The following is a 26224-nucleotide window of genomic DNA, read 5'->3' as shown; positions in this document are numbered from 1 at the left end:
ATTCCCAACCCACAGAAAGAGTGAGCTAACAACTATTTCTTGTTTTGAAGCACTAAGTGTCCAGGATAACTGGTTAAGCAGCAGTAGATAACTCATACAGGGCAGCCTTGTTTGTGGTCCTCAGAAGGGAAAATATGAATGAGGAATAGGAGTTAGAGGGAGTTTTGAGGAAGCAAGTTTTGAGCCTGTTTGACAGATGTAGAAACTGAGGCTCAAGAAGGTTAGGGGACTTGCCTAGGATCCCATAGCTGGGAAGAGGGGGAGCCAAGATTTGAACACAGGTCAGTTTGACACCAAAGTGATGTTTCCCAGAATGAAAGCTGCAGGGGCCAGGCTGGGACAGAGAGGTTCACTCACCATCCTCAGAGACCTCTGACCACTCAGGATTGGGGAAGCCATACTGGCCCAGGCGGATCCTTCTCTTCATCCCTGGGGAGATGGCCTGGCCCGTGTTGGAGTAGAAGGGTGGGAAGCCACAAAGGCTGGGGGAAGGGGTAAGTCATTTGGCATAGGGTGGGACCAGTGCCAGGGTAGACCCATTTCCCCTCAAAAGTCCCTGACTGGGGAGACAGGCAACCAGACACCATGGCAATAATACCAGCCCTCCAGACTCCCAGGCATATCCCAGGAATGCCATCAGCCCTTGGCATGGGGAGACCCTCAGGCACCTGAAGGAGTGGTGTCCCATGACCAAAAGGGAAGGGCAGCCTGCATGAGGAGTGACACACACAAGCCCCTCACCAAGGACATGGGGGTAAGGGGACAGAAGTGGTCCTGAGGGCTCACAGTGGGGGTGAGGACAGAAGATGGAGGCAGGAGGTGGGGAAGGTACTCACAGGATGTACATGATGACACCCAGGGACCACATGTCACATGACTTGTCATACTTCTCTGGACCCAGGACCTCAGGGGCTGCCAGGGCAGAGGGACATCAGGGCTCTCAGACCCAAGGGTCTTAGAGCCCAGGCAGAAGCCTGAAGCCTGGGCGAGGTGGGGAGCAGGTACCTGGGCTGGGAGGTAGGGCAGAGCAGACTGGCGTCTGGCACCTTTTGGAAAGGCAGCACGTGTGTGAAGCTGGGGGAGGAGAAAGCTCCCGGAAAAAAATCAACCACTTTCAGACATACCCCTAGCTCCCTTGGGCCTGGGCCCCTCTGCCAGTCTCAACCTTGGTGAAATAAGAGAAGGCCAGTCTGGGGCTTGGTGGGAAACTGCCGTAGGTGAGAGGGTCTTGGCCTGCCAGCTGTCCTGTGTCCCTTGCCTCCCAGAATGCACAGCCTAGGTCACAGGCAAGGAGGAACCAGGGGCAAGGCTCTGCATTCCATCATCAGCTTGGCTACCAATCCATGGGGCCTGTCTTCCCTGTGCAATGAGGTGGGTAGGCTAGAAGATTTCTAAGTTAAAATACTGCAAAACACATCCTAGTTAACAGAGTGCCATTTCAACTATCTCAGGGAGCTTCCCACCCCTTCAGCAGCCCTCCAGGAAGACCTCTTCTGAGGAAGAAAAGCCCTCTGTCATCAGCCCACTCTCAGGTTAGGGGGCAGTTTTGGCAAGGAGCATTTTCAGATCTGGGGGTTGCCCACTTGCAGAAGGGCAAGGAACTTTTCCAGGAAACATGAGTATGTGCACACCTCCAAGCCCTGGCTTTAGTGACTCTCTCCCACAAGGCAGGTGACTGGTACCCTTTGTCCCTCCAGGTTAGGAGGAAATGCCTGCCCGCTTTCTGAATATGAATCCCAGGAAGACAAAAACCAGAGAAAAACAACCGCGGTTGGGCTCCGTCCCGAGCTGATGGCAGCCTTTTATCACATATATATTTAGAGCTGCTGTGATGTCATTCAGCTCACAGGCCACAGCCAGAATTTTCCTGGATCTATTTTCAAAAGCAGAAGCTGAAGTTTGGGAGAATATTTTTGCAGCCTCCGGCCCCCCACGTCACCCGCCTCCATGCAGACAGAATTCTCCCCCTCCCTCCTTGCTGGGCTTTAACCCTTTGTTTTCTGCAACCCACCGGCTACCCTACAATACAGCTGTATAAGTTGGGGTGAGGAGTTACAAATCATGTCCCAAGGACTCACCCACATAATAGGGAGTATAGCAGGGTGTCTGCAGGGCATTTTGGGTGGTCTCCTTAGCAAAGCCAAAATCGGTGAGCTTAAGCACTGCGTCTTTCTCCTTAGATGTGTAGAGCAGGTTTTCAGGCTGGGCCAGAAAGAGAAAACATTGGTTTGGAGTTAGGAACCAGGCAGGAGCAGAGCCCCAAGGTGATCTTCAGCCAGACTCCCCAACTCCATCCCAGTGCAGAAGGAGCCAGGTCCATTTATAAAAAGACCTGGGCCTTGCCCACCAACATGGGTCAAATATAGAGAAACCCAAGGTGCTACCTGCATTCACAAAAGGGGAAGCAAGGCAGGTGTTCAGCCAAGGCTGTGAATGACCAAGTGCCATAGAAAGTCTCGGGGCAGGAACTTCTTCACCCTGGCTAACCCGGTGAAACCCCGTCTCTACTAAAAAAAAAAAAATACAAAAAACTAGCCGGGCGAGGTGGCGGGCGCCTGTAGTCCCAGCTACTCGGGAGGCTGAGGCAGGAGAATGGCGTGAACCCGGGAGGCGGAGCTTGCAGTGAGCTGAGATCCGGCCACTGCACTCCAGCCTGGGCGAAAGAGCGAGACTCCGTCTTAAAAAAAAAAAAAAAAAAAAGAAAGAAAGTCTCGGGGCAGGAACTTCTGATCCTGAGTTGGTGACATTGCCATGAAATGCTATAGCAAGGGTGCTAGGGGAAGGCAGGCTGCTCATAAGTCAGTGTTGCCAAGCACATGTCCCATACCCAGCCCAGAGTGAATCCTACAGGGCTAGAAGGACAGCCCCAACTGAGGTTGCTTAGGGGAGAAGGCCCTGGTTGCTCAGACCCCAGGAGCTGCACAGGGGCAATCTTCCTGTGTCCCAGGAGTAGCCAGGGGCCTGGCAGATGAGGGCAGTGGGGAGGTCTGTCCCTGAAACTGGTTTTTAATGAATGGGTAGGATATAGGCCCATGGAGAGGAGCAGAAGAGACCCCCAAGCAGAGCTGGGGTAGAAGGATGGGGTGTTGTTAGAAGGATGGGGTGGTGGTTTAGAACCAATGGATGCTATTTCTCAGGTTCTGTTTGAGAAGATCTGACCTTCTCAATTGTGATAAAAATTGTGATAAAAACAGAAAAGCAGTTTTAGTCTATTCAAAGGAATCTCCTCTGCAGAAGGCTTTTCTCTCTTTGGGAAAAAAAAGAAGCCAGGGTCCAAGTAAAGCAAGGATTTACAGGTTGTGGTGCTCAGCCAGAGGGAGGACCTGATGCAGCAACTAGAACCTCAGCTCGCCTCTGCCCAGTCTGAGGAGGAACTAAACCAAGGAAGGTAATGTTCTAGGCTTGGGGCAGAGGGTCCAGGAGAAGCAGACTCTGCTCTGATAGTGCTCACACATGCTTATGTGTGCACGTGCATGTGTGTGCTGTACATGCAGAGTGCCTTGGTTTGCATTTCATCCATCTGATCCAGATGACCTCTAAGACCCAGTTCTCCCAGGATAGGAAATTTGGAGAGCTGACCTTCCAGCCTCAAGACTGGAAGGTGGCCCAACAACTGGCACTATCTCTATTCCTTCCTCCAGTGCTCAGCAAATGGCTTCTTTCCCTTAAAATGCTGGTATCAGAGGGCCTGATCTATCAAAGCTATGGCTGTGACTTCACAAAAGCCCCAACAGGGCCAGGTGCAGTGGCTCACACCTGTAATCCTAGCACTTTGTGAGGCCGAGGCAGGTGGATCACCTGAGGTCAGGAGTTCAAGACCAGCCTGGCCAACATGGTGAAACCCCATCTCTACGAAAAATACAAAAATTAGCCAGGTGTGGTGGCGGGTGCCTGTAGTCCCAGCTACTTGGGAGGCTGAGGCAGGAGAATCGCTTGAACCCGGGAGGCAGAAGCTGCAGTGAGCCGAGATCGTGCCACTGCACTCCAGCCTGGGTGACAGAGTGAGACTCTGTCTCAAAAAAACAGAACAAAACAAAACAAAAAACCCCAACAGCATCAGGCAGCCCCTTCCTGAGGTTGCATGCACACAAAATTTCTTGCTGAACAAGTGAACAAATGAATGAGTGAATCCCAGTGCAGCAACTACACAGCCCTGGGCATGTCACTTAATCTTTCTCTGAGCCTTGTTTTCCTCATCTGTAAAATGGGTAATGGCACTTGTCTCACAAGGCTGGGTGAGAGTGAAATGAGATTGCTTGTCAGGGCCTGCTAGCTTCAGGCAGGCACTTGGTTATTCTTATTACTATTGGGATTACTCAGTGTTTGAAAGAAACAAGGGGACCCATCTGGTGAGAACAGAATGAGTATGCTGAAACCAGAGAAGAGGCTGAGAAGAGCAGTCTGGGACACAGAGCGGATGCTTTGAATGTGACTATGGAATATGGCCTCCACCCAGTGGGTCCTGGATGCCATCAGGGATTGTGGAGTGTGACAATATCCTCTTCCCTGGGTCCCCAACCTGAATCCTAGAGCCTCACCTTGACATCTCGGTGGGCGATGTTATGGCTATGCAGAAACTGGATGGCAGTGCCGATATCCCGCATTATCTCTGCAGCTTCTGCAGAAACAGAAGAGGAGGGGGTCAGTGATGCCAGACAAAGGTCAAGCTCCCACCCTATCATCCCTCCTGGACACAGTCTAGCTGGCCAGCACAAGACAAGAAGACAGTGACAGCACTCCTGCTATCCAGGTTCTCTATCCCGGGATGTCTACCCCACCCCAGATACCCCAGTTTCCTCCGAGGATACCCCCAACCCATCTAAACTTCTTTCCTCAGTCCTGAACTACCTCTCCCCAGCTCAGCTGCAAGGCAGCACCAAGAGGCTTTGAGGCCTCCATCCCAAAGCCATAGAGAGTCCATCTTCGACAAAGTGTCTCAGACTCAGAGAGTCCCTTGTGGGGTTGGACACTGAGTCCCACCCTTTCTTATTCAGATGGGAAGACTGAGGCACAGAGAGGAACAGGGTCTTGCCCAGCATCACACACAACTCTCTGGTCCATACCTCTCACCCTGAATCCTCCTGCTGGTCCAGCTACACGCACATACCTCTCTCCGTGAAAGCCTGGTCGCCACGCTCCTGAATCCTGCTGAACAACTCACCACCTTCCATGCTGTAAAAGAGGTGACTATAAGCAGAGAGGGGGAAACTGCACATCATCGTACCCTTGCCCCTGCCCCAAATCACAGGACCAGGCTTCAAGCCCTACCACTCTGCTCCTCCCCTACTGAACAGCCACTGTCACCCTCCCTGTCCCTTGCAGAACCTGGTGCATGGTGGGTTGTCAGCTTGGGTGGCTTGAACTGAACTCTTGGAACTAGAAGAGGGTGGTGGGCTCTGATCCCTGCCAAGAAGCCTGTGTGTTCCCAGTGGCACGGCCCCTACCTGACTGTGAGGGCTTGGGTACTCCCAACCCTATTCAAGTCTCTGTTTCCCCAAATGTGGGATGAGATGTTAATTATCATCATATGACCACTGTTCTCTGGGCACCTACTATGTGCCATGCCCTGGGATCCACATTTCATGAGTGCTGTTGTGTGATCCTGGGCTGGTTCTTTCACCTCTCTGTGCCTCAGCTGTCTCTTTTGTATAACAGGCATGACAACACCAACCCCATAGTCATGCAGATTGAATATGCAATACACATGGGCCACGTAGAATGGAGTCAATCACAGGGTAAATGCTACATTAAGATCTTCTCCACATCTTACATGTGAGTTACAGAGATTCAGAGAGGTTAAGAGCTGCCCATGGTCACACAGCTAGTGGGTAGCAGAGGCAGGATCTGAACCCCAAATCTGAAGAACTGGCTAACCGGTACAGGAAGGGGGGACTTGAAAGGCAGACAGGGAGGAGCTGGGGACCCAGAGTCCAAGGACAGCTGGTGCTGAGCCACGGTGTTACAGAAAGAAGCCCAGGGTGGAGCAGGCTGCTGGCTCCCGGTTCTAGGCCCCAAGCACCCAACTCCTGGTGGGACCATGGGAGCACATATCCAGGTCAAAAGGAGAGAAAGTTGAGGGAACTGTGTGGGTCCTGTTCTTCCCCACATCCCCCATCCATCCATATTCAGGGATTGGGAGGCTTCTCTGACAGCTCTTCTAGGCCTCCTCACAGAGTAGAAATCACACTCAGGGAGGCCATATTAACCCCTATGGTTTCTTGTCCACCCTTGAGGGAATGTCCTTATGGCCAACTCCATAGATCCACAGGCAGGGCCTGTGGCTGCCTGCTCCATTGCCCCTCAGGGGCTACAGTGGCATCCAGATCTGCTACCTGGAAAACAAAGAAAGTCTCTAGAAGCATGGCAGGGAGCCTGGGGGCCACCGGGATGCCGAGGGGGTATGGAGACAGGGCAGGCCAGCATACCATTCCATGATGATGAGGAGACAGCGCTTGCCATGGTGCATGTTCTCATACACATCCAGGATGCGGACAATGTGGGGGCCGCCAGAAGCCTGCCAGTGATGGTCTACCTCCTGCCGGGCCTTGGGGCTGTCATATAGGAGCTGTGGGTGGGTGGGCATAGAAAGCATCAGGCTCAGAGCCCTCTACCATCACTTTGCAGACAAAAACATATAAGCTCAGAGGCCTGTGACCTGCCCCAGGTCACACAGCTTATAAGGAGCAGAATGAGAATTTGAATCCAGGTTTCTCTGACTTGTGGTCCAATGAGCCTCTGGACTTGAGGGTCAGTCCTGGGCTCAAGCAGCTTGGCAGGTAGTTCAAGGAGTCTCTGGGAGGTGGCTGACTGCTTCGAGGGGCTCAGAGGCCAAAGAAGCCCTTGCCTCCCTTCTCAGGGACTGCAAATAAGATGGAAATTGAGTGGGTTTTATAACCCCACTCTAATCACACAGCAGCCATGGGACCTCAAGCCAGGGGCCACACATCCCTTGAGCCTCATTTTTACAATGAGGATGACACAGTTGTTCTATTTCCTAGGCTAGGGTTGGAAATTGTACATGTAAATTGAACAGGATAGCACCTGGCACATAGTAGGCCCTTGGTGCCTCCCTTGTGATTCTCACCCAGCACATCTATGAGAAACATAAGTGTAGATGTAGAAGGTGCTGGGGAAAGGCTGGGGAGGGGAGAGGGTGCACTAACACACTAACACACAAATCTGCCCTACAGGCCGCAGCATGATCAGGAGAGTGCTGGAGTGGGAAGGAAGACTTCCTGCAGTAGAGGTTGAGGCCTGTGTCTGTCAATCTATCTCCCACAAAGAAACTGGCCTAGAGTGGAGGGAGACAAGGCCACACTCCTGTAGGGGTAAAAGTAATTAAGACTTCAAATTCTCCAGGAGTGGGAGCGAGAACAAAACTGTCACTACCAAGTAAAGTGCTTCTAAAATGAGTTGCTTGGTCATGACCGCCCAGTCAGTCCCCAGCTCCCAAGGTAACTTTGTAGCCTGCCTGGGAGCTGCTATACAATACCAGGGCAACAATGTCATCCCGCTGTGAGAGAGGTGGGGCCATCTCAAGGTGACCTAGCTGCCTAGCCTCCACCCTCATCCCATGCTTACAGATCTCCGGTGAGGACCCAGAGGTAGCGACTGGGGGCAGGGAGGACCCTAGTTGAAGGAGATGACAGCTGAGTGGAGTGAGATGTGGGTTTGGGATTGAATTCCTCCAATGACTCGGTGTGACCTCAGGCAAACATTCACAGCTCCAAGCTGCAGCCCACAACTCTGTAAAATGGAGTAATAGCAGAGTCATTCCCACAGGGTGCATCCCAGCAAGGCAAGCATCCGGTGGGCAGGCATCAGGATCCTTGCTTGGGTTAACTTAGCCCTGGACTGTGGCTGCCAACCAGCACCACAAATGAACAAGGTCTCACAGTGGCCCTGCTGTAGGAGGAGAAGAAGTCAGCATGCATGAGGAGATGGCCCAGAATAGGGACAGCAGGGACAAGCCACTCCCCAAAAGGGTTGCTCACTCAAGGACCAGCCATGACACTGTGTTTCCTAATGGAGGAGGGCTGGGGACCAGGGCTGATGCTCAAGACTGGGGCTCAGATCAGCACTGCTCAGCATCCGTAGGACCCTGGGCTGCCCCAGCCTTAATTTCCTCCTCTGCAGGATGCGGACAGCCAGGCCACTTTACACAGGGCACTGTTGGGGGCAGGCTCTGGGACCACACACCCTCTCTAGGTAAAGACAAACTGGGGCAGGGCAGTGTCCCAGAGAGGGGAGAGGCAGGCAATGGTTTCTCGAGCCTGCTGCCCTTTGGCTGTCCCTCCTTTTCTGGAGCTGCTCCCGTCAACTCTAGCCTGGGAATACAGGCAGTGCAAGGAATATAGAGAGCCAGGGTCTGGATAAGCCCTCCAGCAGCTCTGTGCCCCTGCTCCATTACCCAGAGCAGGCTGGGGGTATGTGTCAAGGCTGCTGTGGGCAGATGCTCCTGCCTGGACACTGTGGATCATTGCTTATGCTGCCCTTGCCTTCCAGAACACCCCTCAGGTTGGTGTCCGCGCAATTCCCAATCACCAGCTTCTTCCTCAGCGCTGGGACCAGAAAGCTCAGTGCCCCCAACTCACCTCCACCATGTCCTGGGGTGGCTCTAGCTGGGGGTACCCCAATCCTCAGCCATAGGAGCCAAGAGGCACCATCCTCCCTCCCTGCACCTGGTTCCTTCTTTGCCTCCTCCCCTTCCCCCTGCCTGATCCCCTCCTCCCCAGCCTGACCTAACCATCTCCTCTCAGGCCTAGCAGGCTGGCTCCCACACTCCCTCCTCACTCCCCATCTTGTGGCATCTCACTCCCACATCAGAATCCTCCTCTTCTCTCTTAAAAGCCCGAGCTCACAGCTGGAATGCTTTCAGTAGGGTCCTCAGCCCTGCCTCTCCCTTTATGACTGTAATCCGCCTGTGGCCACAGACACTTCCTCACGTCTTCCAGATAAATGTCCTCCCCCAGCACGCAGGGCTTACCTTCCTTTCCCACCTCACTTCCTGCTACCTCTGGGCCAAAACCACTTTGTTCTGGCCAGAAAAATACATGTGCTGTTCCCAAACAGGCCTTACTCCCCCAGGCCTCTGCGTCTAGGCCTGTGCTGGTCCCTGTCATGTGCATTCTTGCCTCATCTTCTCTGTTGGGTCAACTCCCTCTTTTTGAGGAATCTTCAGGGCTCAATTCAGATCAATCAATCAATCTCTCTCTCTCTCTCTCTGTGGAAAATCCTCCCAGTACCTTTCTTACTGGTTTTGCCTCTGTTCCTCCTATCAGCCTGGGAGCAGCTTGAGGACAGAGGCAGGTCAAATTCAGCTGGGGGTCCCTGGCTGGGGCCTGGCAGGAAACACTGGGCTCCTGAGCAAACAAAGGATGGGAGGATGGGCCCAGGACTGGAGGGAGAGAGGGAGAGAGGGAGGGCGATCGATGGCCAAGGAGCCGCCAGAGAGCCTTCCAGCCTGGGACTGTAGCCTGTGCTTTGCTGAGGTAGAGGAGCAGGTGGAGCTGCCCTGAGCTGGAGCCTCTCAAGGCTTCCTGCCCCACTGCGTCCATATTTAGGAACCCATTTCCCACATGGATTAAAATAGTCCTTCTACAAGTGCCAAAGCCCTGAAAATAGGCACAGGGGCAGGGGAGAGGGCTGTTTCCGGAAAATATAATAAACGCCCCACTGGCCTCTCTACAGAGCACATCACAGGAGACAGACCCCTCAGCCTGGGCCCAGGTCCAGCTGCCAAGAAATCTCCTAAGCTATCTCTCCTGACCCCTTGAGTTGAACATGAGCATAGCCCAAAACCTCCTAGAGCCTCAGTTTTCTCATCTTCCTTCCCCTTAGCCAGAGCCTTCTCCTCCTCCAGGTCTCCCCTCAATGTGGTACACCTCAATGTCATCTCATCTCAGAAGCCCTCCCTCTTCATCCTTTGTTTTTCTTTCTTTCAATATATGCTTCGTTTATTGAGGTGTAATTGACATATAGTAGAATGCCCAGGTCTCAAGGGTCCAATTCAATGAGTTTTGACGATTGCACACACCCTTGGGACCCAAACTTCCATCAAGATGGAAAACATTCCTAGCTCCCCAGAAAGCTCTCACATCATTGCCCTTTTTACTTCCTGTGCAGCACTTGCTCACAACCTGCAATTAGCTTGTTCCTTTGATAACTCTTTAAGCAAACACACACATACAGATATTGTACTTTCAATGTGCCTGGCTCTGTTTGGGGTACTTTATAAACATTAGGAGGAAAGGACTTCATTATCGCCACTTTTTGGATGAGAAATTGAGGCACAGAGAGAGAAAGTAATTGGCACCAAATCACATGGCTGATCTCTCATCAGACTGTGGGCCCACAGGGCAGGGTCAGTCTGCCTAGCCACCTCTAGGTCCCAGTACGGGGATACAGGGCCTGACACAGAGCACTAACTCAGGTAATAGTTGTAGATTTCTTTTTGAGACAGAATCTTGCTCTGTCATCCAGGCTGGAGTGCAGTGACACAATCATAGCTCACTGCAGCCTTGATCTCCTGGGCTCAATGATTCTCCAACCTCAGCCTCCCAAGTAGCTGGGACCACAGGTGTATGCTACCACACATGGCTAATTTTTTTTTTTTTTTTTTTTGAGACAGAGTCTCGCTCTGCCGCCCAGGCTGGAGTGCAGTGGCCCGATCTCAGCTCACTGCAAGCTCCGCCTCCCGGGTTCACACCATTCTCCTGCCTCAGCCTCCTGAGTAGCTGGGACTACAGGCGCCCGCCACCTCGCCCGGCTAGTTTTTTTTTTGTATTTTTTAGTAGAGACGGGGTTTCACCGGGTTAGCCAGGATGGTCTCGATCTCCTGACCTTGTGATCCGCCCGTCTCGGCCTCCCAAAGTGCTGGGATTACAGGCTTGAGCCACCGCGCCCGGCCTTTTTTTTTTTTTTTTTTTTTTTTTTTTTGTAGAGACGGGGTTTTATCATGTTGCCCAGGCTGGTCTCGAACTCCTAGGCTCAAGTGATCCTCCTGCCTTGGCTTCCGAAGCAATGAGATTACAGGCATGAGCCACTGCACCTGTTAATATTGGTAGATTTAATAAATCTATAGAGTAAGGATGAGGGGAAAAACCTCTCACAACCTATCATGAGGACAAGATAAGATTAAATTGGCTGCGTGTGGTGGCTGACGCCTGTAATCCCACCATTTTGGGAGGCCGAGGCAGGTGGATCACGAGGTCAGGAGTTCGAGACCAGCCTGACCAACATGGCAAAACTCCGTCTCTACTAAAAAATACAAAAATTAGCCAGTGTGGTGATGTGCACCTGTAACCCCAGCTACTCAGGAGGCTGAGGCAGGAGAATCACTTGAACCTGGGAGGCGGAGGTTGCAGTGAGCTGAGATCGCACCACTGCACTCCAGCCTAGACGACAGATTGAGACTCCGTCTCAAAAAAAAAAAAAAAAAAAAAAAGATTAAATTGAGGAGGCCCCAGTGAGGCTCAATAAATGGGAGACATGACAACCTGGCCAAACTTTCTCCCTGCTGCCCAAGGGCAGCCTGTACCTCACCTACCCGCTCTGTTGAACCAGGCTTTACCTCCTCTTCCAGGGAGCCCATCATGACTGCTCCATTCCACAAGGCATTGCTGCAAGTTGACCTCCTTCACATAGGTACATGACTCCACACTACTCTTCACAAAAGATGTCCCAAAGTAAGAGCTCCATCTTCCCAGGTATGAGAATGAGCACAGAGCCAGGACACAGGAGGCCCAGGTTTTATCCCTATTCTCAGTATGACCTTAGGCCAATCCCTTTTCCTCTCTGGGCCTCTGTTTCCCCAGTGTTAAGTTGTAGGGCTTGGGCTACATAGGGTGGGGGAGAGAAGTGGGTAACAAGGCGGACTTCTAGACAGGGGTTCCTTGCAAACTACCTACCATAGTACCACTCCCACATCATTGCCCCCATGGAGCAGCCTCTGGGTCCCCATGGCCTCCACACCACATGCCTGAGCCCACTGGGGGCTACCTGGAATGGGCAATGATGTCATGGTTCCCAGTCACAGCTGGGAAGACAAGAAGATAGGAGGGGGCTAAGCACGGTGGATCATGCCTGTAATCCCAACACTTTGGGAGGCCGAGGCGGGAGGATCACCTGAGGTCGGAAGTTTGAGACCAGCCTGGCCAACACGGTGAAACCGCATCTTACTAAAATACAAAAAATTAGCCAGGTGTGGTGGCACACACCTGTAATCCCAGCTACTTGGAAGGCTGAGGCAGGAGAACAGCTTGAACCTGGGAGGTAGAGATTGCAGTGAGCCGAGATTGCACCATTGCACTCCAGCCTGGGTGACAGAATGAGACTTTGTCTCAAAAAAAAAAAAAAAAAAGAAGAAGATAGGAGGGGACTTCTGACAACCCAACAGGCCCCTACCCTTGCCTCACTCCTCTCCTATGTTCCCTGAGCTCCCCAGCGGTCCATCAGAACTGGAGGGTCTGTGATGGCACTTGGGCAGCTCCACAGCTCTAGCTAGTGCCCAGTAGGTACACACAGACACACACACTCACCACACACACACAGGCATACACACACATACACCCCTGTGAGGTGGAAACTGCGCTTCTTCCTGAAGAAGGGGATTCCTGGCCATGCACCTGAGGTGTGGGTCCCCACTGAAGCTCAATGAGCATTGAATTTGAGATGACATTTCCTTTAGCGAGTGACCGCAGGCCTCAGGCTTTGATGTACTGGTTTTCACTTCCCCCTTCTCCCCTCATCCTCCTTTGCCAGATTCTCTTTCTTGCCCCCAGAGCCAGCAGCCAGAGGCCAAGACCCCTACTGACTTCACCAGCTAGTGAGTCCCAGCAAAATTTGAGAGCAGAAGGGCTAGTGCCCCTCTAGCATCACCAGGTGGAATGTGGGGGCCTCAAAACAGGCCAGGCCCCTCACTATCACCCTACTATGTCCCTTCCCACCCTTGCAAGGACACGGTTTACTTGTGGGTGGAGGAATTCTTGAGTTCCATAGCTGGGAAAACTACAGCACCATTTGCCTGTTTGGAAAACAATTTGCAGTTTACAAAACACTCTGCTGTCCCTTATCTCATGGGAATCCTTGGCGCCACCCTGTGAGGCAAGCAGGGTGGGAACCATTAGCCCCAATTTACAAATTGAGGAAACACAGGCTCAGGAGGATGAAGTCATTGCCCTGTGGCCACCTGGCTACAGGATGGCAAGGCTGGAGAAGGAAGGAGAACAGGACTTTTGAGAGAGCACCCAGACAACCCCTCCCTGAGGGGAGATGAGAGGAGGGGGTGGCCCCAAGTTGGAGAGGCACTGGTCAAATCCACAGCTTGCACAAACTGGGGAAGCTTGTTCTGAAATAAATGTGTGCATCGGTGAGTGGGTGTGTGCATATGTAGGGGTATGAGGAGGGTATGTGGGGGCATGTGTGTGTGTGGGAACATGAGTGTGTGCATGCATGTGTACATCCATGTGTAGGGGTGTGTGCATGGGTGTGTGGGGCGTATGGGAGTGGGTGTGTGGGCCCATGGGCATATGTGTGTCTCCAGTCTCTGCAATGTTGACTTTGAACTCGCAGAGAACAGGATTTATCCATCTGTCCATTTGTTCATCTAGTATTTTCTACTTCTCCAAAGTACCTAGCAGAGAACTGGCCACAGAGAGGTGCCCAAGAAACATTGGGGGGTCTTATTGCTACAACTCAACCTAGGACAGCCTGTGCAAGAAGGTGACCAAGAGATGGGCGGATCACGAGGTCAGGAGATCAAGACCATCCTGGCTAACACGGTGAAACCCCATCTCTACTAAAAATACAAAAAAAAAAAAAAAATTAGCCGGGCGTGGTGGCGGGCGCCTGTAGTCCCAGCTACACAGGGGGCTGAGGCAGGAGAATGGCGTGAACCCAGGAAGTGGAGCTTGCAGTGAGGGGAGATCACACCACTGCACTCTAGCCTGGGCGACAGAGCAAGATTCCGTCTCAAAAAAAAAAAAAAAAAAGAAGGTGACCAAGCCCAGATGCCTCCATTATTCAGCATTCAGACCTCCTCTCCCACTGGGACCCCATCTCCATGGCAGGGCCTAACACTTCTTTTTGCCCAGAACTAGAAAAGCACTCTGTCTGTCTTCTTAGAGATCGAACAAAGCTGGGATGTCTTCAGTGACTCTTGGGAACCAGTCCCCAACACCCTCCTCCAGCCACCTCCTTTCCCAGGAAGGGCCCCCTATCCAGGTCCACCCACCCACACATGGGTATCCCCATCCAGCTCACCCCAGTGCTGGGCTCTTCTCAAGTAAAAGTGCCCACAGTATCTCCGTCTCTCACATATAGGAAGCGTCCAGGCTACCAGCTTGGAAAAGCAGTTTCCCCAACACCCCCTGCAGCCACACCCCAACCTCCATACCCCTGGCCAATTAACCTGCAGCCCCGGCCAGGCTGCTATATGTATGGTCTCTGCCAGAACACCCACTCTTTCAGGGGGAAGAGAGCTGACTTATCTCTCCCATCAACGAGGCAGTAATAAATTAAGAAGCTGAAGCTATGGATTTTGTGACAACTCACAATATGAGAGACATCAGCCCTACAGCAAAGGGAACTTCCTCCTGGAGGCCAGGGTTCTAGTTCCTCTCACCACCCCTTGAGGCCCTCCAAGCCCCATTATTTCTGCAAGCCCTGCTTATTAACAACAGTATTTCAGACATTTTATAATTCTAAAACAAGGCAAAAGCCAAACCAAACAAAAACAGAAGATTTTCTTTAGAATGAAGAAAAAGATAAAATGCACCAGAAACCCATGCAAGTTCAAAACTACAAATGAGGACAAATTTTAATTCTGAGCTTCCTGGAAGTCTTGGCAAAGATGGAAACCAGTTAGGCTCTGCTGCTTTTATTACCCCATGAAGAGGAGCACAGACATTCACTGAACATTTTCTAAGACAAAATTCTAAAAAGGATTTCACATCAAACCTTATATGGGAGAAAACCTTCTGACAACACCTTCAACAGCAATTTTGCAAAAGATACAGACTCAAATGAACATATCTAATATGGATTCCCCCATGAAGACTGACGCCAGCACATGGGCCTCAGCTATTGCCTGGCATGTGGGCCAGGAGTGCTGAGATAACATCACCAGACCTTCATTTTCTTGGGATTCCAGCTTTGTTTTGTGCCGGAGGGCAGAGAGGAGAGGAGCAGCAGGGACCATCATGGCCTCCAACACCTTCTGTCCCACCTAAGGGTCTCGTCCCAGCCTCAGGCAAAGGCAGGCCAGGATGCTGAAGATTAAATCTCAGCGCACGTGCTCAACACTAAATCTCAGGCAGCAAAACTGTGGAGAATGTTGTAGGGAAATTTAGGTTTCATTGTTGGGAACCCCTATTCTTACAGAGACAAGCCATAAATAAGACAAAGCACTTTGAACCTACCATACTTCCTCCTTGACAAGTCTTCGACTCAGCCATCTCTAAGATCTCTCCCAGCTCCCAGTTGTATGATTATTTGTGATTGTTTCCCATGAGGATCACATCTCAAATGATGTAAAAGACACCACTGGAATAGCAGAATTCATTTTACAGCCAGTTGTTGAAACCCCTGCCAGCAGTGCTGGCACCTGTGTGGGCAATTAACACACTCGGCCCTGCCAGCCAGTGTGACCCTTGCGGGCTGCTTTGCCCACTCGGAGAATGGGTCACAGCCTCAGCCTCTGCTCTGTGGGGAAGACATCAGGATGGGACTGACCCTGAATTTAGAGTTCAGAAGCAGGCTTTTCCTTCTTAAGGCTTCAGCATCTTCCTTATAATGCCAGAGCCCCACTCCTGCCCCCCGTGTCCTCCTTCTCCCTCCCACCAAGGGCACCGGTGCTATTTGGAGAGCTGGAAGTAGTGTAATATCTAACTTTTTAGCCACAGTTTCAAAACAGAGCTGCAGACCCGTGCCATTATTCTCTCACACACTCATTTTCCCAGCTTTTGTATCTCATTAAAAGAGCTAATGGAACCAATTTTGCAGCTATGGATAAGTTGGCCTCCTGACAGATGAGACCTCGCTTCATTAAGTTCTGAATCCTGTCCTCTGTCTCACCCTGCCCATTGACCTCTCCTCCTCAGAGGCTCAGTTCCAAGGAGGGCGGCTCACGTGATACTACTGACCCCAAACGTCCAGGCCCCAGGTGGGTGCTGAGGGAATGATGGAGTCAGGTAGGATTAGCTCTCGCTACATGACAACAGTCTGTCCCTGGTGCTGGGCCAGTACTGTGCTGAGGCCACCTCATACAGTGCTCACCATAACCCAACGAGCATCAGCAGTGCCCTTCTACCTGTAGGGAAATGTCCCTCTAGAAGGTTAAGTGACTTGCCTAAAGTCACACAGCCGGGCAGTGAGAGTCAAGACTTGAACCTGGACCTGTCCCCTGCACTGGGAACCATGTACAGCTGCTTCACCCCTTTTCCATGCAGCTTCAAGGCTTGGAGCAGGCACTCATCCCTACAACACCAGCCTGGGGAAAACAAACAGAGAAGGCCCTGCCACTCCTTCCGAGAGCTTGGCCCACGCCCCTGGTCTGGACCAGGCCCTGCTGCTTGGTGGTTGTTACAATAATGGCAGATGTTCACGGAGCCCTGCCCTGTACCAGGCATGTCACACCCATTAGCTCTTGCCCTTCAACAACTCCATTGTTAGCCACCATTTTCAGATGAGGAAACTGAGGGTCAGAGAGGCTTTGTAGATTCTCTGGGTCACATGGTTTGCACATGGCCACCTCTGAGTCAGAGTTCTTTGGGAAGCAGGATTCAACTTTCATCCCCAAGGAGGCCTGCCCATGTACAGATCCCCTCCCAATTCCTGCAAACATGTACTGGCCCTGTCTGGGGGCTAGGTAGACTGGGACTGGGAATGCTGCCATGGGCACTCTGTCCTCAAGGATTTAGGGGTCTATGGATGAGTCACTGCCAAGTGGGATGCTTGATGATGACATGTACACCCGGGAAACTGGTCCTGGCTCCTTCCCTTCCCTTCTCCTTTCTTTTCAGAACCAGAACCTGGCAGAACAGGTGAGATGGGGAAGGCCAGCCCCTCCTGAGGGAACTCACAAGAAAGGAAGATGCCTGAACAACCACTCCCCTTCTAGGCCAAGGCCAGGACACCTGATGGGGGCAGGGGGCAGCTTGACAGGCTGGGAACCTCCACCTGACCACTTCCCACTAGAGTTCTTGGGGGGAGAGGGAGTAGCTGAGGTTCCAAACCTAGTGTCTTCCCAGGAAGCTCTGCTGACAGGACAGCCAACACAAATTTTGAAATCATCAAGTCTTAGGCCAGGCGCGGTGGCTCACGCCTGTAATCCCAGCACTTTGGGAGGCTGAGGCGGGTGGATCACGAGGTCAGGAGATTGAGACCATCCTGGCCAACACAGTGAAACCCTGTCTCTACTAAAAATACAAAAAAATTAGCCAGGCATGGTGGTGGCGGGTGCCTGTAGTCCCAGCTACTTGGGAGGCTGAGGCAGGAGAATAGTGTGAACCCGGGAGGTGGAGCTTGCAGTGAGTGGAGATCATGCCACTGCACTCCAGCCTGGGTGACAAAGTGAGACTCCATCTCACATTAAAAAATAAATAAATAAATAAAAAATAAATCCTCAAGTCTTAGGAAGACAAGATTCCTCCAATTTACTAAATTTTGATGGCCTCAGTTGGTCTGCTTCCCACCAGCCCCAGACAACCTGGAAACAAAGGCTGAAATGCTAAGTCTGGGGGATGGGAAGAGTGGAGGGAAATGCTTCTAGAAAGAGGGACCTGAGGGAGGCTCCCGGGAAGGAAGAGGGAAGAACAGTGGGAATGTGAGTGCTAGGGGGTCCCAGTGCCCCAGACCAGGGACCATGCACAGCAGGACTAGCTGTAGCCACAGGGGTCCAGGTGTGTCCCCAACTCCCCTGTGGCCTTAAGCAGGCCATTCAGCCTCTCTGAGCCTCACGGGCCCAATCTGGAAAGTGGAGATGGTGCTAATACTCCTGTTCCCAGGGAGCCAGGAGGAGGGAATGAGAGCACACGCAAAGAGCTCAGATGAACTCGGTGTCAGGTGTACACTGAAGGAATTGAGGGGCCATGATGGTACAGGTGAAAACAGTTTCCGGGTTTGCTTAGGGACTCCTGGCTTCAGGATTCCCCTGGGTCTTCCTGAAATGGCCTTACACTCCTCCCCTCCTTGTTTCCCAGAACTCAGGGAAAGCGAGGTGCAGCCTTGGGGACCCGGGGGAGGCAGAACCCCTCCAATCCAGCAGGTCACAGGAAATGGTCTCATATCCTCAGAGGTGCACGGCCAGACTGGGCTCTTCAAAGATGGACCAAGAACCTTGAGTTCATGAATCCTGTTTAGCTGTGAAAGGCTCAATAAGAAAGGGGAAGACCCTCCAGGGTAGAGAGGGTGGCTGATCTCAGGGGAGGGACCCTGGGGAATGGGAACCAAGACTGAAAGGACAGAGACCCACAACAGGGAACTCACCCAGCTTTCAAGCTTGGTCAACTACAGGAGGGGGCCCATCTTCACTTCTTTGTGGAAGCCCCCTACTCTCCCAGGTAGCAGACACCTTTACACCCCTCGATAACTCCTCGCATCCTTTTGAACAATGTCCCTCCTGCAAAGTGTGTGACCATGGCCAGTCCTTTTACCTTCCTAAGCCCCAGCTTGCATCTGTGAACTGGGTACCCACTCTCCTCCCACATGGCACCTGTGTTACAGGTGGGGAGAGGCCCAGAGACAGCTATGGCCTCCTCCCCTCCCCCAGAGGTTCTACAGTGAGAAAGTGGCAGGATCAGAACTCCCTCTGCCCTTGACGGGTGTGGGATCCCAGCATTCTGCCCACGGCCTTCCCACAGAGGAGGGCTGGGGGAGGCCGCAGAGACCACTTGTGAGCCCCCTGAGTACATACTCAGAAGATCTAGGTTCTGGTATCTTCCTTTAACTTCAAAGAGGAAAAGGGGATTTTTCTATCAAAATCAGCTACATAATCTGTGAAACTTTACCCTGGTTCTATTTCTTCTATGACAGTGTAAAAATAGGACATTTTCATCATAAGACTGGAACATTTTAGCAAACACAAGTGTTTTGTTGCAATCTCAGAAACAATGTCCCATCAGCGGTCTCTCTTCATGAAGAGACTCCACAGCAGCTATGAAATATGTGCCCCCAACTGGCCAGTTGTGTGACAGTGATGCCCACATAGCTGCCACAGGGTTACAAATGGCCATAGAACCCACCCTAACAGGGGTGGCCAGGGCAAGTGAGGTCATGCCTAGGTGACCCCTGCTGAAGCACTCAGCAGGTCAGGCCTCTGGTCAGCTCTGGAGAGAGGGGACCCAACACCCTCCAGCTTTCAGAAGAATGACAGCTGGTCTCCCTCACCCAGAGGAGATGTCACAGAGATGACAAAGGAATCAGAAGTGGGCGTGAGGAGATGCACTGGCTCACCCCCAGAGGCATGGCACAGAGGCCCTAGGGAACCTTCCATCCCCACCCCCGACACTGACCTTCTATCTCATATCTGCTCAGCATGTCTCCCTCATCCTTTGGCTTCATTCACGTCTCTGCAGCTCGCCACACAGGCCTGGGTGAGCACAGGCAGCCATCGCTCTCCTCAGGCTCCTCCCAGGGGTAGCAGGAGCACTGGCCATCCAGGCTTCCAGTCTCCCTTGGTCCCTGGCCCCTCTCCCCTCCTGCTCATGCTCAACCAGAGGACTCCCAAGGCACTGACACCCAGCCGGCTCCCAGGAGGCTTTCCTAGTCTCTGATCACACCATGGAGCCATAGCTACGAGGAAGAGGGGGAGGCCCTGCCCTCTAGGGGACCAGAGTGGTGGCCTGGCAGCTCTGAGGGACACTGCCTGTTCCTGCCATGAGACTAGGTGGCAGTGACTCACTCCCCCTCTCCTGGGCCTGCCTAGGGTAAGGACACACCCTGGTACTGGCTCAGCCTGACTCAAGCACTTAATTAGGCCATGAAGTACAGCAGAAGGGGTCCCCAAACCTGAGTCATAACCGCCAGAGTTCCTGAGCCTGGCAGAATATAGCCCTTGCTGGTGGCATCACCATAGACAAATGTTCCCCCTGACAACACCATTTGCTGACTGGTGTGGGAGAGGCATCCTGGGGCACTCTCTGACCAGTCTCTATGCTGTCTATCTACTTGCAAGATCAGCCCCAGCAGTGGGCAAGGCAGGCCCCCCTGCCTGCCTGCTTCCCTGGTACTGCCGATGATCATTGCCCACCTAACATGTCTTCGCAACCAAAATGGAGGCCTTTGCCAAGCAGAGCACCCAGACCTTCATTTTTTTTTTTTTTTTTTGAGATAGAGTTTCACTCTTGTCGCCCAGGCTAGAGTGCAATGGCACAATCTCAGCTCACTGCAACCTCCGCCTCCCAGGTTCAGGTGATTCTCCTGCCTCAGCCTCTCAAGTAGCTGGTATTAAAGGCATGTGCCACCTCATCCAGCTAATTTTTCTATTTTTAGTAGAGACAGGGTTTCACCAGGCTGATCTCGAACTCCTGACTTCAGGTGATCCACCCGCCTCAGCCTCCCAAAGTGCTTGGATTACAGGCGTAAGCCAGCGCACCCGGCCCAGGCTCTCATTTTGCAGATGAGCAGACTGTGGCTCCCGATTCCCAGAGGAGCACACACGCAGGGAGGAATGGCTGAGAGCCAGGCCTGGGTTCCAGCACAGGGCCATGTCCATACTACGTGACCCTGGGGGTGATAATCCATTCTGATTCTGCCATGTTTGCACCTGGCATGTAGGAGACACTCAGCAAGTGGGTACCCTTATTGCCATCCCCCAGCCCCCTGTGCCACTGCCTGCCAGAAAGCATGGAGAGGCCAATTCTTCTGCCACATCCTGAGAAGGGGGCTGTTAATGTTGAGTGAGTATCTTTGGATGAGCTATGGGTCTCTTGTGGAGGCTGAACCCTTAAGAATGGGGCAATGAGTGTAGCAGCTCAAGGTCCTGGTCCCACAGGCCCCTGAATGTAGCCTCTGAGCCTTAGCAGGGCGAGGGCGGTCAGGTGCAGGGTGCCAGCTAGAGATTCTTGAGTGTTCACCCCAGCTAGTGCAGGTGTAGCTCACACTCAGTTATGCCCTCTGTAAAAATGGAAGCAGGTTGTACCTCACACCTTGAGCCCTCCCAGACTCCCACCAGCTCCTCTGGCTGGCTCTAAGGCTCTGACTCAGGTCAGATCTCAGCCCCATCTACACCTGACTGTGGCCAGGGAACCCTTGGAGGTTGTACTGTGCCTAGTCCCACACAATTGTCCCAAGCAGAAGTCTCAGACCATTGGGCTGTAAAAGGAGACCCAACAATAGAGACTGCAGCTGAAGCTGACTTCACACAAGCCATGGGGGGGTGGCGGGGGACCTCCTCAGGTTACAGCTCAGCCCAAGAACTCCTGACTCCACTGTTCTGACTGCCAAGGCTGCTGACACCTGGTCAAGGCGGGTAGCAGGAGGGGACACTGTGAGTGGCATGGGTACAGCAGTCACTCCTTCCTTCCCCACCCCCATCCTCCCCTGGGGTGGGGGTGGGGGAGTGAGCTGCCTGTTGACCAGGATGAGTTCTCAGCACCTGACCTGGCCCTGCTCTGTCCTCCGCCTGCCCTCAGCCTGCTGGGCTGAAGAAAAGAGGCCATCAGGCCTGAAACACATGAGACAGGCAAACTGGCAAGGCCCGGGAGAGTGGGGACAGAGCAATAGCAGGAGAAACAGGTGGAAAAGGAGAAATGAGAGGGACGAGGAGGCAGAGGACAGAAATATCGCTAGTGCCATGAGAAGGCAGCAAAGACAAAGCCCTATCTAAAGAAAAAGGCAACCCTAATCCCAAACTCGCCTCAAAAACAAAAGCAATCTTTCCGCATCCCTGGCCTGTCTAGTGCTGAAAGGGCCTCCTGAGGCTCCTTGTTCCCCAAACAGGAGCCTCGTGTTCCTGCTCTAAGCAAAACCTCCATGGTTCCCACACAGCAGGATTTTAATCACAATTGCACAGGGCCTAATCCACTTAGTTCCAAAAGGGCAGGAGGGTGGGGAAGAGACCAGGACCCAGAGCTCCCTTCACACCATTCTTTCCTGTCCCTCAAGGGGCTGGCTTCCCCAGATGCAGGGTGAACCCTCATAAAAACCAATAATGTTTCACCAGCAAATGCACCCAGGCCACCCCAAATGAGAGCCCTGCCTTCTGAGAGTGTCTGCTGGCCTATGTTGTCTCATAGCATGAATGCAGGGATAGTAACAGTCACCGAGACTGGATCCTATTCCCCACCACATATTCAAACCCAGGGTTCAACTGCACCACAAAATGATGGTTTTGCAAAAGATTATGAAACCGCGTTTAGTCCAAAGTCACTTAGAGAGAATGTCGCAGAAAACATTTTAAGCTGAGAGCACTGTTCCTCTCTCAACCCCAGGTGGGGCCTTTCATCTGGGACCACACAAGATGTCCAACAGATGGAGGGAGAGCAGTAGAACTAATGTTCTCCAGGGAAAACACCAGCGCTCACAGGAGCCATGGTCTCACTGCCCTGAGAGCAGCAGAGCCAGCTGTCCAGGAAGCGCTTGGTGCACACTCTCACAGCACAGGTATGCTTGGAATGTCTCTCACCTAGGGATGTCCTCAGCTCTTGCCTGTGGGCCTTCACTATTAGACATGGCAGCCTGGAGCCAAGGGAGGCTGCGGGCTTACAGAGCCAGATGTTCCAACCGCTGCCTCCACCCAGGGGTCTTCCATGATAATGGCCCCAGTAGAGAAAGATGAGGGATCTAACTCCACTTCCCCAGGTGTGAAGCTCAGAAGAGATATAACAGACCTCTGTTGTAATGAAAACTGAGTCCTTCCCACAGAGTCTGAACAACAGCCCAGGTGATCCAGGAGTCCCTGCAGCACCCTCAGCAACGGTGCTCTACCCTTTAAAGCCCTACACAAATGCCTCTTCCTCCACAGATTCCTCTGGTCCTCCCTCAGCTTCCCAGGCTTTGTCAGGACTTTGACACCGGCCTGCTGAGGTCAACCACATCCTGCCAGAACACAGGTCTGCGAGTGGGAAACTGGTACTCCACAGCAGGTACTGAATGTCTAAACCAGGCATGTTGTGACACACACGCACACACACATACACATACACACACACCCGCCCACACGCGCACACACGCACACAGGCACACACATACACCCTGTGCCTTCCTCTGTCATCCACATCCTTCTCAAACCAGAGGTCTGGATTAAACTGGCAACCTCTTCCAGGAAGCCTCTCCTAGCTGGCCCAGCCCAGATACAGTTTCCACTCGCCCACTCACCAGTCTGACTTCCTGCCCGTGGTGCTCTGGGCTCTGCTCAGCTCCACTTGCCTGAGACTCACAAGGCCTGGGAAAAGGCACATGACCTTTCTGAGGTGGCCTCCACAGTCATCATGGTCCTTGTGTGCTGGCCTCATGGGACTGCCACCTGTCCAATCACTGGCATAGAGTTCCATACAGTGAGGAGGACTGGGCAGATGTAGGCAGACACTGGCAGCAACACTCAGGGCCCAGCTGGGGCTGCCAGGGATCCCAGTGGAGCAGAGAGGACAATGCCAGCATCCCTCCAAGGGCCAAGTCTCAGAGACCCTCCCGTGTTCCCACAGACTTGCATGAGGAGTGAGATGACTTAGATGGTAGGACTCTGGCATCAAACTGCCTAGGCTCACAGCTCAGCCCTGCTACCCACTAGTTGTGCACTTTGGGCAAGTTGCTGACCTCTGAACCTCATCCATATAATGGGAGTGATAAGAGTTAGGTAAGATAACTCATGCTGTGCATCGTTGTGCACTGTGGATAGGACCTGCTGGGCAGAATGCTGTGAAAAACTGTTAGCCGTTTATGGGGGTATCAGAATCCACAGCACCAAGGCCTGAATCCTGGAGAGCTGGCATCAGCTCCTAGATGGGATGGGGAAAGATCCTAGAAGCCCCAGCAGAGGTGATCCTCAGAGTAGGCCGGTAGCACAGCTTCGAAAACAGTAAGCAAGGCCAGCCAGGCACGGTATGAACCATCTCAGAACAATCAACCTCTGCCTAAAATTCCACTATTTGTATTTTGTAGGGTTTGATGCCCTCCCCAGGATCTTCATGAAAAAGCAAATTGCCCATCCCTGGCAGTTAACACTCTGGCTCCTCAGATTCTTTCCTTCCAGGCAAGGAGCAGCGTTGGGAGAACGCAGGGGGCAGTGAAACTATTTTAAGGGACTCTGTTGTACAGGGCTGCCAGGCCCTCCATGTGCCTCCTGATTTGTTGACTCTAATGGGTGGCCCTGCAGAGGCTGATCTGACCGGTCTGGAGATGGTAGGTGAGGGGTGGGTGGCTGCCAAATGAAGAAGGGCCTGGCTTGCCTAGCAGCTTCACCTGGCTTCAAATCCAGCTCAACAGCACTAGCCCCAACAGGCCAGCCTCACCCATGGAGCAGTGGGCACCATCCCCCCAGGGAGAGTGAGGCATCCAGGGTACTGGGCTCTGGATCCACTGCTTCCCAGTCTCTGCATCCATCATGTTCTATCTTCCTTTCGGCATTCTGGTTATACCCTCTGTCTACTCAGAGGTGCAGCCTGGACAGCAGGCAGTGGGCAGAAACGGCCTCATGAATGGGCATTTCCTTTCTCCCAGGAATTCCCCATGAGGTCTGTTGAGGCAGTGGAACTGTTAGATTCCAATAACAATGTGAATTCTCAGACTTTAGGAGAGGAGAAATAACATTTCTCTGTGGCTTATCTCTGAGCTGCAATCCAAGAACCCCTCTCCTGTGGAGAAGGTGTAACCTGGAAAAAGTCCAGCTCCTGATGCTCCTTCCAAAGCTCAGAGGGGCCAGAGCCTGGTTATTTTCATAAGCACTCATGAGTCCCCGATACATGCCAGGCCTTGGGCCCAGGTGCTATAAAGGTGCTTTGAGTCAAAGGGGAGTATTATGGCTTTAGGGGTCAAACAAAGAAGGTTCCATTGCCCCAAAGCCAGGAACTCTGGGCAGCTTCCTGGAAGAGGTGGCACTGGGGCTGAATCTTGACAGATGGGAAGAAAGTCTTCAGTGCTGGAGAAGGAAAGATGTCACCTAAGGTAGAAAAGGGAGGTGGGTTGGACTGCAGAGGCTTTGAATGCCACAATTAGAGACTCAGAACATATACAGCCAAGTCCCCAAATCCCTGTGTAATCTCAAATCCCTGTGAGATCTCCTCCTGGTTTCCAGAGCTTAGTTTCCTATCTGTCAGGAGAAATATGCCCTCTTCTGTGTTGTGCTTTGGGGCATCACTGAGATCCCACATGCAGAGCAGCCTGGCTCACGGAAGCCAACTGGCATCAAGGGGAAGGAAACTATCCCAGAGAAGGCAGCTCCAGCAACCTCCCAGATCCTGGGAACGAGAAGGAAGATGCCTGCTACAGAGACTTGACCCAGAGGACTCTGCAGGGGTCTCCTGGACATGTGGATCCACCACCCCACCACTCTACTCTCCTTAACAAAGAAGGGAAGAGGGCACTGGGAGCCCAGAAGAGCTTCCAACATGTTTTAGGGGTCAGAGGGGAAGAGCTCCCAGCCCCACAGTCCAGAACACAGGGGCAGGAAAGAAGACCCCACCATTATGTCTCCGTAAGGCCTTTTATTGCTTTTCTTTCTTTCAATGTTTGAGACAGGTCTCACTCTGTCACCCGGACTGGAGTACAGTGGCATGACCACAGCTCACTGCAGCCTCAAACCCCTAGGCTCAAGCAATCTTCCCACCTCAGCCTCTTGAGTAGCTGGGACTGCAGGTGTGTGCCACCACACCTGGCTAATTTTTTTTTTTTTTTCCTGAGACACAGTCTCACTCTCTCACCCAGGCTGGAGTGCAGTGGCGTGATCTCGGCTCACGGCAACCTACGCCTCCCGGGTTCAAGCGATTCTCCTGCCTCAGCCTCCCCAGCAGCTGGGATTACAGGCGCTAGTCACTGTGTTCAGCTAATTTTTGTATTTTTAGTAGAGACACGGTTTCGCCAGGTTGGCCAGGCTGGTCTCGAACTCCGGACTTCAAGTGATCCTCCCACCTTGGCCTCCCAAAGTGCTGGGATTACAGGCATAAGCCATCATACCCAGCCCTAATTTTTTAATTTTGTATAGAGATAGGGGTCTTACTATGTTGCCAGGACTGGTCTTAAACTCCTGGACTCAAGTAATTCTCCTGCCTCAGCCTCCCAAAGTGCTGGG

At 52.6% G+C, this 26224-nt stretch overlaps 1 protein-coding gene and 1 long non-coding RNA gene across 24 annotated transcripts in view; both read right to left on the bottom strand.

Annotated features, from left to right (window-relative positions):
- Positions 1 to 26224, bottom strand: part of MAPKAPK3 (MAPK activated protein kinase 3) — a 45953-nt gene that overhangs the window by 2690 nt on the left and 17039 nt on the right. For all 23 annotated transcript variants that reach the window (XM_077990344.1, XM_077990355.1, XM_077990356.1 and 20 more), the window contains 6 exon segments: positions 6426 to 6565; positions 5108 to 5172; positions 4539 to 4618; positions 2079 to 2202; positions 837 to 912; positions 358 to 482 (listed from right to left, as the gene is read on the bottom strand). In XM_077990344.1, the coding sequence (XP_077846470.1) occupies positions 358 to 482; positions 837 to 912; positions 2079 to 2202; positions 4539 to 4618; positions 5108 to 5172; positions 6426 to 6565 (610 nt within the window).
- Positions 14866 to 25096, bottom strand: LOC144339209 (uncharacterized). Its single transcript, XR_013413974.1, has 3 exons — positions 23317 to 25096; positions 15420 to 15543; positions 14866 to 15322 (listed from the first exon to the last, which is right to left on the bottom strand). It is a non-coding gene; the product is annotated as an uncharacterized LOC144339209 (long non-coding RNA).

Source organism: Macaca mulatta, chromosome 2, assembly GCF_049350105.2.
Source record: "Macaca mulatta isolate MMU2019108-1 chromosome 2, T2T-MMU8v2.0, whole genome shotgun sequence".
NCBI classification, from domain to species: Eukaryota; Metazoa; Chordata; class Mammalia; order Primates; family Cercopithecidae; genus Macaca; species Macaca mulatta.
Note: the sequence above shows the minus strand (reverse complement) of the source record. Positions and strands in the feature narration are given on the sequence as shown.